The sequence below is a fragment of the Nelusetta ayraudi genome, unplaced genomic scaffold (genome assembly GCF_046127955.1).
Source record: "Nelusetta ayraudi isolate G7.1 ecotype Tasmania unplaced genomic scaffold, CSIRO-AGI_Nayr_v1 ptg000090l, whole genome shotgun sequence".
NCBI lineage: Eukaryota > Metazoa > Chordata > Actinopteri > Tetraodontiformes > Monacanthidae > Nelusetta > Nelusetta ayraudi.
In genome coordinates, this window is record NW_027466140.1 from 2,827,779 (window position 1) to 2,840,840 (window position 13,062).

Genomic DNA, 13,062 nt, shown 5'->3' on the forward strand with positions numbered 1-13,062 from the left:
AGGGGAGAAGCAAGCAAGGCTAAATGAATGAATATTTTTTCTCAATAGTCATAATTTTTAATAGAAAAAGAATACACAAGAGTTGTGGTTATTTGAGAGTGTTACCTGCCAGACCAGAGTTAATACCAGGTGGGATACAAATTTAATCAAAAAAAGAAGAAATAACTGGATTCAAGATAATAAGCCTGTGGTTCCTCTTCATATTACGTTCTACTCTGTATCTGTTCACTTGAGATTGGTGGTTGATGGGTGGATTTTGCATAAAACCACATTGGCTCTTTGCCGCCACGCTCCGTCTGTGTAGCGAGCTAATCGCTAATCGCGAGTTGGCAAAAGAAGTTGCTTTTGTGTTTGTAATAAAGATTTTTTTTCCTCTCGCCGTCTCACTCTGGAGAAAGAAAGAGACAGATTTTCTCACGTAAATAAAACAAATAAGAGATTTACATAAAATGGTCATGCGAGGCTTTATCTCAAATTATGCTAATGATGTAGCTTCATCCAAAAACAGGGGGGGAAAAATCTTGTATTAGCCGCAAACTCCTTATTCAGATTAAGCACAGTAAGATGCCAAAACATCTAATCAGGATCAGACAGCAAATACAGATGCACAAATAGAAACAAACCCCCTGAAAACATTCACTTCAGCTGTGAGCATGACTTTTTAGAGCACTATTTACTTCTTTTTTTTTTTTCCCATTTTCCCTTCCGTACATTTGGTCTGGTGAGGTTTTGTTTTTGAGTGTTGGCCTGGGTGGTTAACTCGTTAATGAGTGTCTTTATGGCGCTGGCGGCATTAGGGTTTTTTCTTCGTAGACCGCCGCAGAGAGGTTAATCTTCTCATCGCTTAGTGCGCCAGGTGAAGCTTTGGGCGGAATTTAACCTCGTAATCCTGCCGTTTATTGAGACGCTGACACACAGATGCTATCAGGCAGGCTTACACTCAAAGGCACGGTGTGTCCGTCGTCCAGCGAAGATCTTGGATGCTATTGATACTGTGCTTCAGGAGATTGACTGTCAGTCTCTCTAAGTTGTGCAGACATGGATGCAGAGTTGAGTGATGCAGTGATGTAGATAAATAAGCAGAAGACGACCACGGAGCCCTTTGAGGCAAATCTCTGATGCTGTGCTACTGTATGCGGATAAAATAACACGGCTTGACAGCTTAATTGTGCCACAGGGTGAACGCAATTAAAAAAATAAAATCTTATATATTGTGACCTAACCTAATTGCGTATTGAGATTGACGTCCAAGATCTCGTGCGTGCAGCTGCTGACCCAGCTGAAGGGGAACATGGAAGAGGAGAACCGTCAGCTGGCGGACCAGAACCAGAGCCTGCTGAAGGAGAACCGGGCCTTACTGGAGCAGAGCCTGGAGCGCAGAGACCAGCACTATTCACAGCAGAGAGAGTACCAGTGAGTGTCCGCACACAGGAACACAGACACACACACACACTCCAAATGATGTGTTATTGCAAGGAAAACTAGTGCCAAGAAAATGCAATTGCACTGAAAAGGAAATCAGATTTCCCTACAACACGGCGCCTTAACGCTATTGTTCAAATTTGCAACAAAGCAGGAGTGAATATTAGTCTGAGGAAACAATTGTGTTGTTTTTTTTTTTTTAACAATAGCAGTCCCACAACACTTGTAATTTTAAATTTAATATTGACTGGTAACAGAAGAAAACACAATTGGTTGAAATCAGTTTAAAGTAGTAATGTTGGGAACTACATTGGAGAGGTACTTAGAATTTTTTTTTTTAAGATACCCTTTACTTCATGATTGTTTTATGAATAAAAACATGCAGCCTGTGTAATTTTGGAAAGACAAGAAATGCACTAAAACTTGATTAGAACATCTCCACTGTACCCTCAACAGGATGCACACGCTAATAACACTCCTGTCTAACTGTTAGAAATATACACACTCTTGGAGATATTTATATATATACACACACACACACATGTGGAGATAGAAAGGCAGAGAGAAGCGTGACCAATTTGCATAAAGGGTTCATGATTTTCTTCAACAAACCACCAAGCCAGCCGCAGAACTAATGATGCGGAGATGAAGAGAAGCGCTGCAACATTAGGTGACATTTGACTGAGGACTAACAGGAAGCCAAGTCCATAACATGTAAAACAGGAAACGGTGACGTTACCCATGGAGCAGGAGGGAAAAACAATGACACAAAACAGCACGACAACTGGATGTGCAAGTAGTTTGAAAGCTGCCATTCCTCCGAAGCCGTCATAATGATACTGCTGCATAGATGATTGTCATTGATGCACTTCCCTTCTCAGAAGTGAGCAGTGGGATTTAAAATGTCACTGTATTCAAGCAATTAATCCACATAAAGATATTTCAGACTACATCAAAGACTCCAAACATTGTTAGTGTGTCAGCTGCAGTTGCAGTCAGACAGACAGGTGACGTTTGAGGAGTGTTCAGTAGGTCTGAATGGTAGTTGAGGTATCGAACTGAAGATTTGACTTGCGGAGACTGGGCACAATACGCAACTGTGACCTTGACCTGGATTGTTTCAAACGTAAAAGAAAACCAAACCCCAACCACAGAATTTTAGAACACACAATTTCTTTCTTCAAAACCACAGTGAGTGAGATATTGACCTCCACACTTTGCACAGAGAGGAACACGAGTTTTAATAGAGACCGGTGAGACTGCTCACACTGTCGGGTTTATTGGAAGAACGTCTGTGTGTTTGACCCAAAGCACGATGGAAGAACTAACATTTGCTCACTCCACTGTTCCTTCAAACAAAAGACCAAAATTAAGTAGGCGGGGAGAGGCAAAAACCATTTAACAGTTACAGACCAAAACCCCAAAAGCAGGCCAATGGCAGACAGAGTGGAAGTGTGTAGCAGCTGCACCTCTACTTATACCTTCACTACTGGCCCTTGTCACGCTCTGATTGGGTGAAAGAGAATTGGGCCAATCAATCGGTGCTCAATCACTCACCAGCCACCTGCCAATCTCTGGGAAACAGCTGATCTCAATCCTCAAACGAGCACCGTGTGTTTCATCTCAAGTGATCAGAGACGAGCCTGAGACAATCAAAGTGTTTGCTGCATAGTTTCAACACTGTAGAAATCTTTGTCAGCTCTTGTGTGACACAATGAGTGAAGCTCATATTGGGTTTGTTTATCAAATAAAACCTTTGCATTTTATCTTCCACCATCATGTTGATTGTTACAATATTGATTACACAGAAGTAGAAGAATAAAAACATAGACGAGAAAATCGACAACCATGGTTCTCTGTAGGTCTTTATTCTTTGGTGGCGTTTCATCATCCAAAAGTGACAAGTCCTGAGTCAGTGGTGTATTTTTTTTTATGTTTTATTTTGAAAATGTATTTTTGACTTCAACCTCAGTTTTGCCTCCAGTTTAGCCTTTTTTGAGTAAAGATTCTAGATCTTAGTCCTGAACCAGGTGAACTGTGATGAGGCCCATCAGGACTATTCACTTATCCAATATGCAAGTCCAAAAATGCTGTCAGCTTTGAAATAGGTGTGGGTGTTATTATCTCAGCCCACAGGCTTGCGGAAATGTACTACAGGATAACTTTGCCCGACTGGAGCTCATTAAGGTTTTTTTCCCCTTTGTTCCCTCAAGAGGACTGGAGAAATTCTGTGAAAATGTAAAATTAGAAATAAGAAGATGTATTAGTTTAATTAGAGTGGAGCATATTAGTCCATGTTATACGATATTACATGTGCTCAAAGATGAATCTTCATATGTGCCGTTGGAATTGAATTAAGGCATTTCAGCTGTAAATATAGCTCCAGGTTAAACTTTCTTACGAGGAGAAATTGGTAGTCTCAGGTCGGTTCAGATAATTTGATTTAAAACCTACCGTTTCCTGAGGGATGCTGATCAACTGATGCAGGACACTTTACCCCCAGAAAAAAAAAAAGAAAAAAAAAATGTTGTTGTGAATTCACAAAGTCCTCCTCATAAATTTTCACAAGACGTATTAAAGTTGCCTCCAGGAGTGCCTCATCAAACTTTAAACTTGTTTAATAAATTCTACAGCGCTCTGAGCCAGATGCTGCGGTTTGTTGTTGATACTGGAGTAAGAAGATTCCGGCAGAGGAAAACAGAGGAATGAAGTAGACTAAACTAATCAGAGCTGAGGGCCACGTTATTAAACGAGAGAAACATCACTTGTCAGTCAAAAGTAGGAAAAACAGCCAGTTGGATGTGAAGCCATGCAGCTGTTTGTCTCGTCCTTAATGACTCAAAGACCAAGTATTAGAACTGGATCTGGACTTTTCCCCAGACTCTAGACTCTTACCAAAAAGTTGCAGTTTACATCTATTTGCAAACTCAATCTCTCCAGAATTATCATTCAGATACTATCAGCGCTATATTTAACACAGCACAGGGGCTGCTGGCTGTCTTAAGGTCAAGGACAGGTAACACCTTGGACAAGTCACCAGTTTATCATCACCCACACCATCCATAATCACATTTACATAGAGTTGCCAAAAAAAAGTCCTGTGTAGTGCATGTGTATTTGGAGGGAACCATCACACACGGGAGCATGGCATTGGTCCGATCTCCCATTAGCCCAACAAACTGCCCATTGGTTCAACCTCCCCGAACTCTAACCTGAAATCTAACCAGAATCCTAATCGTAACCCTAACGGGAGGTCGGCCCAATGGGCAATTTGTCGGACAAATGGGCAGTTCCCCACAAACACAGGGATAACATGCAAACACTGAGTCAGAAAGTTTTAAACTATAGCTACTAAATGTTTTGGTAGTTCTGCTGGTGGTAGTCTGTAAGCTGTTCGGCAAGGCTCCTGTTAGAGTGAAAAATATATATATGCTCGAAACGAGTGCCATCCATGCAGCTCGTTACATTGTGTGCAGCATTTTTTTTTTTTTTTTTTTAACTTTGAAGGCCATTCGAGGTTGAAGTCTTGATAACGTTTTTGTTTTTTCCCCCAGCCCTGAACCTTTAGCTCGGTCATTAGCTAACGAGGAAAAACCACCATCTGCAGTTGTTTTTTTGTTTTAAAAAAAGAAGCCAGTGGAATCGGCACAGCGGGATTCTTTTCTCAGTAGTCGGTTTTACACATGTGGACTGGGCCGCTACGTTAATACGCACTTCCAGGAAAACAGTCACTCCTGCTTTCCCTGATAATGAATGGAGGGAACGAGTTCAGCAGACCTTGCAGCTCATTCTCTTCTCAGTCTCTTCATCTTCAGCTTAGCAACCTTGTGGCGATGCGTTGTGTTTTCTCTGCAGAGAGAAGCTGAGCGAGCTGCGTCGGGAGAAACAGAAGTTGGTGGAGAAGATCATGGACCAGTACAGAGTTCTGGAGCCCAGCATGCAACCTCCAGCCAGCAAGGCCAAGTACTGTATATCCATCTGGACACTAGTTTGTTGGTTACACAGTATGAAAAATGATTGAAATAAACCACAATCTTTAAATTAGCTGATTCATTAAGCTTCAAACACCGATAAAGCTGCTCAGATGATCTCTAATAATAATACCCACCAGGGGTAATGATACGCAACCAATATTTCACTACATTTGTCAATTGTTTTAAATCTGTTAATAAGCAACCGTGAAAATATTATAGAAGATGAACAAGCAGAACATTAAATATACAACTAGTGTTGTAACCCTAACCCTTCTAATAGGTCAACCAATCACAGCAATTCATCCATTTTGCCATGTGTTTGTTGTTGCTAAATGAATGAATTAATGAAAACATGACTCAGACACGTGAAATTGAAATATTATGGGTCAATAGAAAGCATTACAGGTCGAGTTCATCCTCCAAGGCCCCATCAGAAGATTGGATAAATGAGTAAATCCAAGAAATGAAAGGGAAGTGAATTTGTAGGAATTCTTCAATGTTTGTTGGAAAATACAGGAAAACGTGGGAGGATGGGAGGTGAAATTGAGCTGACAACTCAGCAAAATTAGAGAAAACATGATTTTTTATATAAATCTTTGAAAGATTTGACCCCTTTGTCATGCCAAGGAGAATTTGTGAATCTAAGAGCAAAGGTTTAAACAAATGGTTCCTTAACACAGGATAGACAGAGAGGTGAATTTAAAATGAACTGAACTGAACTGACAGCAAATTATCAGAGTGGAAGGGACCACTGGGGTCTGCATAAATTAAGAGGGGTTGGTAGGAATGAGAGAATTAAGAAGAGCCTGCAGGGAGGATGTAGTACATGACTGTGTTTCTAACTTGCACCAAAGCAGATCTGTTGATATGCAACAGCAAAAGATCTCGTGAACATCTGCAGGACAAATGTACAATTGAAAATTAAGAAAAGACAACCCGCCTCTGAATTTGCATTTTTAAAGTGCAGCGTTAGCAATTCTGAACAAAAAGTGAAAGATTATGTGGTCGACAGTCCTAAGAATGTTTTCTTAACAAAAACTTTGGAAGGAAATTTATCTTTAATCGTATTGATTATTTCAATCAGCGATGAGCAGACATTGTTCTGGTTATCTTTGTCCCCAAATGTTTAAGGTGTATCAGATTGTTTGAGTTGTAGCGCTAACTCATTAACTGGATTGCATTCTTAGAGACATTTGCTTTATAGCCAAAGGATGATCTATACCTTTTTAAAAAAGCTTGGATAGCAGGAATAGACCTCCTTGTTTTGGAAACATATACCAATGGATCATCGGCCTAAAGCGAAACTTGTTTTTCAACCACATTATCCCTGCACACACAGGGGAATGTCTAAAATATGTTGGCAAAAGCTAAGTTAAAGTTACCACGTGATAGAGAGAAAACATTTGACTGGATGTCGCTGGTATGGATACTGGTACAGAGAAGGGGTATCCACAAAATGAACACCACTCCCAGTCCAAACCATCTCAGTTCCGCAAACAAAACTTTAGATTCCACACAATCAAATGCTTTGTCGCCTTGTACCAAGAGAACTACCTCGGCAGTGACAGTGGAGGGCTGTATTTAAGACAGAACGAACATTGCAGAACAACTGGTGTACTTTAATAGTCTGTTCATCCGATGTAATATTAAATCAATGTTAATGTGTTCATTTTATTTCACTGTTGTGCAGATGCACCAGTAGAATTTGAATTGGGTAAAACCACCATCACGAGACAAAGTAATGAATATACTAACACAACTACGACTGCCACTACCATTAATAATAATCATATATGTACATGTACACAAACATGTGTATGTATACATTATACACAACAATTTTATTTGCAGATAAATACTGAATACTGAACGTGAATGGCATCTGAACAGCATCAGCCACTCTTTAAAGCCAGCAACGTGTCCCTCTGTCGCTCACCGCCTGCCTCCCTCTGCACCTGCCTACTTCTATCTTCATTCCGAATTTCCATCCCAGGAAAGAAACCACACCATGAATATTTGCAAACAAATGCGACTGCCTCCACGTTGCCACCCCTTCCCACCTCCCCCACCCACCAAGTGTTTTGTGGAAAATGGCACACGCAGACACACAATCTCCCAGCTCATCCCTCTTTGTAAATGCTCCCTGTCCCCTATGTCCTCACAGGAAATCTAACTGGATTGCAGACAGGATGAAAAAGCTAATCAAGCCCCGCGGAGGGGGAGGAGGGAGGGAGGGACGTGCCCTCTTCACTGCCGCAGGCAGCGTGGAAAACCTGGCCGACAGCGCCGACTTCTCATCTGACACACATGCCGGCAGCCCTGGTGAGACACACACACGCGCACGCACGCGCTCGCGCACACACACACACACACACACACACACACACACACACACACACACTGAAAGAAGCAGGGCCGACTGGTTTTCACAGAGACACGCTCGCATTCTCTAACCATCAGGCGAAGCTACAGGCATGCATACAAATCATCTCATGACTGCCAAGTGTGGTCAGCGTTGCTCTGCTCTTCAGATAGCAACCTGCAAATTCACCACACGGACTGAAGACGCTTTCTCTGTGAAAGCAAGACATGAAAGGAAAAGATTTGCGGGACTTCACTCTTTATGGGCACAGACTGCTGAATGCATTTATTGGCAAAAACGGAGGAGGGAAGACCTTGATACATTTCTAAAGCTGAAAATGAAGCCCTGCCCTATGATCTATCTATCTATCTATCTATTTATCTATCTATCTATCTATCTATCTATCTATCTATCTATCTATCCATCTATCCATCTATCCATCCAGACTGTCTTGTCGAAGCTTCGGTTGTTCCTTCAACCCTCTGATCACAAACATACAGGAAAAAGATTTATGTCACTGAAATGATGCATTTCAAATCGTCCAAAATTGAATTTTAAATTGCAAGAATAACCATCGCCAGCATTTCAAAAAATGTATTTCATAGTATTTATGGTCAGACATTCTTTTGAATGCCACATTGTAAAAAAATAAAATAAAAAAAAAACCTCCCCTCAAACATCTCCCCCCTTCTCTGTGCAACTGTTGGCCAGGAGCGTATTAGACAATATTTATTATAAAGGCCATTAAGGCAAAGGTAAATTAAATTTTCATCTAACGGAAAGGTGGTGACATTTAAAACATGTTTATCGGGAGGACGGTTCACACAGTTCTGATGCAGGGGAATTGCAGTCAACGCATGAGCACACGTACTTAACCTGCTGTTTGTGTTGTTAAGTCAATTAAACAATAATGTGTGCATGCTAATTGTTTGTTATGCACCATGCAGCTTGTAATTGTTGGGAAGAGGTTTTGTTACTTGTTCACAACAATTTACATTTTAAACATCCACATTTAACAAGCTCAACTAGAATGTCATGGAAAAAGTGAGATTAGAAGAATTAGAATAAAGAAGAATGAGAAGAGTGAGAATTAGATTATGAATTAGATTAGTAAGTAGCTAGTCAGTAGTTTTTTCAGAGTAAATGCTTTTATTTTCATGAAGTGTGGATCCACTTACAGGCCTGGAAAGTCAATATGCAAACACGGTTTAGTGTTAAAATGGTTTTAAATGTGCAATAGATGTTACTAAATCTTACACATGAAGCCTTTAAAGCTTTTCCTAGTTATTTTCCCACATGCTCAACATTTTGTTAGTGGGCAGCTGGCAGACTTGCCTGGTCATCAGCAGCCAACCACAGATTTAATATGTTGTTTATCACATATTTTTTGTCTATGTGATAAACATGTTTCCCCATAGTTCGCCAAACCACGATGCTCTGTTAACGATACTGATTCGCAAATTTGAAAATGACAAAAACTGACCAGAATTTATTTATTTCTGTTTCAGACCCTCGCAGCGCACCCGTCTCTCCTTCCTCCACCAGGAAGGCGGAACCAGACATCTCAGTTCCCGGGACGCCGACCTCGCGGCCCGGCTCGGGAGTCCGGAGGAAGCTGGGATCCCGGCACGGTTGGGGTCTCGGCTTGGCCAGAGGAAACTCCGGGGTTTCCCAGTCCTTCAGTCCCGGCGACAACAAAACGCCGCCTCGCCTGCGACCCCGATCCTCCCAGAGCGCTGCGTCCGCCTCCTGGGAGGGGGAGAGAGGCGAAGCAACCTCACCCAAGACCGCAGACGCCCCGCTGGCCAGTCAGGACAGCATCGAGGAGGATCCATGTGGAGGTGAGGAGGTGGAAATGGGTGGGGTGGGGGGGAATCGTCATTCATCAATCATTTTAGATGTCAAAAAAATGAAAAATACAAAATAACATAATGAAAAACAAGGGTAAGTGTAAATTCGCCTGTTCAGGGTTAGTAAAGATTTACTCAGCATAATGACAGTATAGTGGTAACACAGGATATCAAGCCTAAAGAAAAATGATTTTAAGTAATGTAAAATAAAACTTTTAACAGTTTTTTGAGATGCATAACAGGCTCAATTTTTTTCTGCCTTCCAGACAGTCGACACAGCAGCGACACGATGCAGCCGCCAGATACACAACCCCAGCTGACTCTCGACTAAAACTTTTTTTTATTATTATTACTGTCAAACTATTCAGGGATTTTCTTATACGTCTATTTTAAATATGTACGAGGCCTTGATAGTATTTTAATACAAATATTAAAATTATTTAAACAAAATCTTTCTTTCTTTTTCATGATTTCTATTCATCTGCCCATGGATTCACCTCGACCATTTGATCATTTGTCCACTGGCATAGATAGCTGAGCAGAACAAGCCTCCAAACGCCCCCATGGCCGCCATAATCTGGTTCTCACTTTTCATTTAATACATTGCTTAACATGCCAGTAGGACTTTGCAGCATCCAGTCCCAGTTTTCCTTGTAATTCATGGCAACTGTTTCTTCTGTGGCTTCCAGCAACAGCTGCTGCTGGCACAGGTTGCAGTCCAGTCGGAGTGAGCATTATTAGAGCTGCATCACATCAGCCTTCTCAATCTTTAAACGCTGACTCTGGATCTCCAAAACTTTAGTAGCTTCGGGGGGGTCAGATGTACTTGTTGAAAAAAAAAACAACAACAACCCTCATAACGACAAGCCAGCAGCAGAACTACTGCAGGACAGATATGTGACTGTCTGCCGGCCATCCTATCTCCCTGGGTTGGAGAGCAACAGGCACTGACCTCGCGTCCAGGAGGTGGCGAGGAGCCGCAGGGCAGCACTGGGCGGTTTGTCAGCCGCTGCTGCAACATATGCACTCGAAAAATAAAATGACAAACCTTCAACTTAAATCCACTCCTGCTAAGTCTTCAAATGTACATTTTCAAAGTTTAGAGGACTATCTGCTGTAAATCTTAGTTAATTAGCTACGAGCAGGACTTTCTGCTTAGCCTTTGCCCTTTAGTTATATTAAGGACAGTTTTAGAGCCTATTATTTCGCTGCATCATATAATAGCGCTTGAGCAAGGTGAGCCATAAATCTCTTAAACTGACACCAACCTACTTAACAAAGATGCCACATTGATGAAGTCAAGATGAGCGTTTAATCAACGGACTTTGGAAAATATGAAGTTATGGAGTCACTTTGAGGCATCGCAGCGAGCGGCGGATTAACGCACAAGACAAAGTAAACACATAAATCTGCAGATAACCCTCATAAACGAGATTGGATCAGCGCGCAGCAGGACAGACACGGAGAACACTCACCATCTGGCTCGCATATGGACCATCTTCCCGTTCCAGCGTAGGGTTCTCATGCAAATCCAGTCGTTCCATCTCGCAGCGAGCGGTCTGCCATGGCACCCCGATGGGGACGATCCGCTTCTCTGCTCGGGTTTCCGCAGCAGAGTCGCAGGAAGTAATATTTTGGAATTATTGTTAAAAGCATAAATTATGAAATATTTCTATTTAGCGATGCTGCGCGGCAAAGAGGTTTTCCTTTGCCTCTTCTGCCCAGAAGCACAGCGGTGCATGTTCCAAATTTTGGAATTTTGTTTTTCTTTCTGTTGCAACAAGTGGCCTCAATCATTGAGCTGTTATTTTCTCCATTAGACGCCTCCTTTCTCGGGGAGTCATATTTGATTTTCAAGCCATAGTTTCCAGAAAACTCTTTCCTCTATTTTCGCTCAAAGATCTTAACACGCAGTTTCAATTCGAGCCGTTTTTGATCTAATATTGTGTTTCCTCTTCCGTCAGCGTTCACCGCTTACTGTGTGACCATCTCCGTTCCCCCATCTGTAAGTGTTTCCATTGTAGTTTTTTGTGATAAAATATGTTAATCGCTGAAAAATGACGTGTTAGCATGAGGATTGTTTTATTTTTGACAGTCAGTGGAATTGCCTTTGTGGCTGAACGGACAGTGAGAGATGGTGGAGGAACGAAGCGGCTGAAGCGGCTCGCGTCTTTTCCAACAGTTGATTAAGCTAAAGGGCCCTTTTAGAAGAGGCTGCAGCTGCTGAAGGGCCCCTTGCCTTCCATATTGCTCTTCCATCAGGGGCCCTGCACTGAGCGTGTGCACAGGGCTCTATCCGCAGCCGGCCCTCCGCAAACACACATCCTGAATTACGATTTGCAAATGAGAAGTGGATGGCTAATACAATTCATGAATTATGTAGTTGTCATGGCGACATTAATCAAAAACAGGCCTCTCCTCTCGGCCTCGAACAATGTGTCTGCGGGATTAAGATGCATGGCGGGGAGCTGCTCTCACTGCCGCGCCGCCCGGGCGAGCCTGCGCCAGAACCGCCGCGCAATATCGCTTCTGCCAGTTAGTCCGAGGCTTATTGCGAGAGCGGCGCAACTATCACACACCCTCAGGCACACACACACACACAAACGCGACTCAAAAAAGTTGAGGGTAAGACGTTATATTTCCCACAGAGAGGCGTTGTATTTACGCCCACGGTGAGAGCATCTCGCTGTTTGTTTTGCCATTCGTAGAGGTCCACGCACCATCAAGGAAATCTTAAAGCCAGACGGCCGTAATGAGAGACGGGTGAACCAGTCCAGCGGCTTGACCTGCAGATTTTTATTTCTTTGTTTTTTTTTTGTTTTTCGTGCAATCCCCCAGCGAACCGTAGAGCTTTGTCCACTTAAAACATAAAAAAAGCCGCTGCAGCACGTAGTCGGAAACAACGGTTGGGTTAAAAAAAAAAAAAAGCCTTCCTTCAAGAGAAAAGTGATAAATGGCTGCCTTGGGTGACATCACAGCTCCATCTCCATTTGATGGCGTCATTACTGAGCACCTGAGGGCTCTTAGCAGGGCCACACTATTAGCAAACATCAGTTGTTGAAGCTTCATTTCAATATGCTTCGCCACCAGCCCCCTTTTCTTTTTTTTTGAAATTTTGGACATTCTCCTCGGGTCTCCAAGCCCCAAATTTTTTTTTTAATTAAATAAAAAACACTTGCTGGTATTTTGCAGAACAGATGTCTTCCATCTTCGTCTCATCAAAAGTCCCTGCAAAAAACACTCCCACATTCTCTACACGAGCCGTCCAATTTTTCTCCGTGACAATGTCTCACTTAAAGTGTCTCCAGCAGCTAAAGAACCTCTCTCGGGCCTCGCCCACCCTTTAATCTTATAGGTGCATTAATGGTGCCCGCCGAGATGAATCTGTGCGACTATCAACTTGATGGCAGTGAAAGTCTTCCTGCTCCGACCCGCCTCAATACATTAATTCTAA

General features: G+C 42.4%; 1 protein-coding gene across 2 annotated transcripts in view; it reads left to right on the top strand.

Moving 5' to 3' along the window:
* Positions 1–10,345, top strand: part of ccdc88b (coiled-coil domain containing 88B) — a 35,484-nt gene extending 25,139 nt beyond the window's left edge. Inside the window, exons 24-28 of one of the 2 annotated variants that reach the window (XM_076046357.1) lie at positions 1,268–1,413; positions 5,278–5,385; positions 7,561–7,718; positions 9,267–9,599; positions 9,875–10,058. In XM_076046357.1, the coding sequence (XP_075902472.1) occupies positions 1,268–1,413; positions 5,278–5,385; positions 7,561–7,718; positions 9,267–9,599; positions 9,875–9,939 (810 nt within the window). In that variant the 3' untranslated portion in view covers positions 9,940–10,058. Of the gene's footprint in view, positions 1–1,267; positions 1,414–5,277; positions 5,386–7,560; positions 7,719–9,266; positions 9,600–9,874; positions 10,059–10,138 lie in introns of those variants that run through there. The other variant, XM_076046356.1, reaches the window with a different exon arrangement.
* Positions 10,346–13,062: the final 2,717 nt, after the last annotated feature.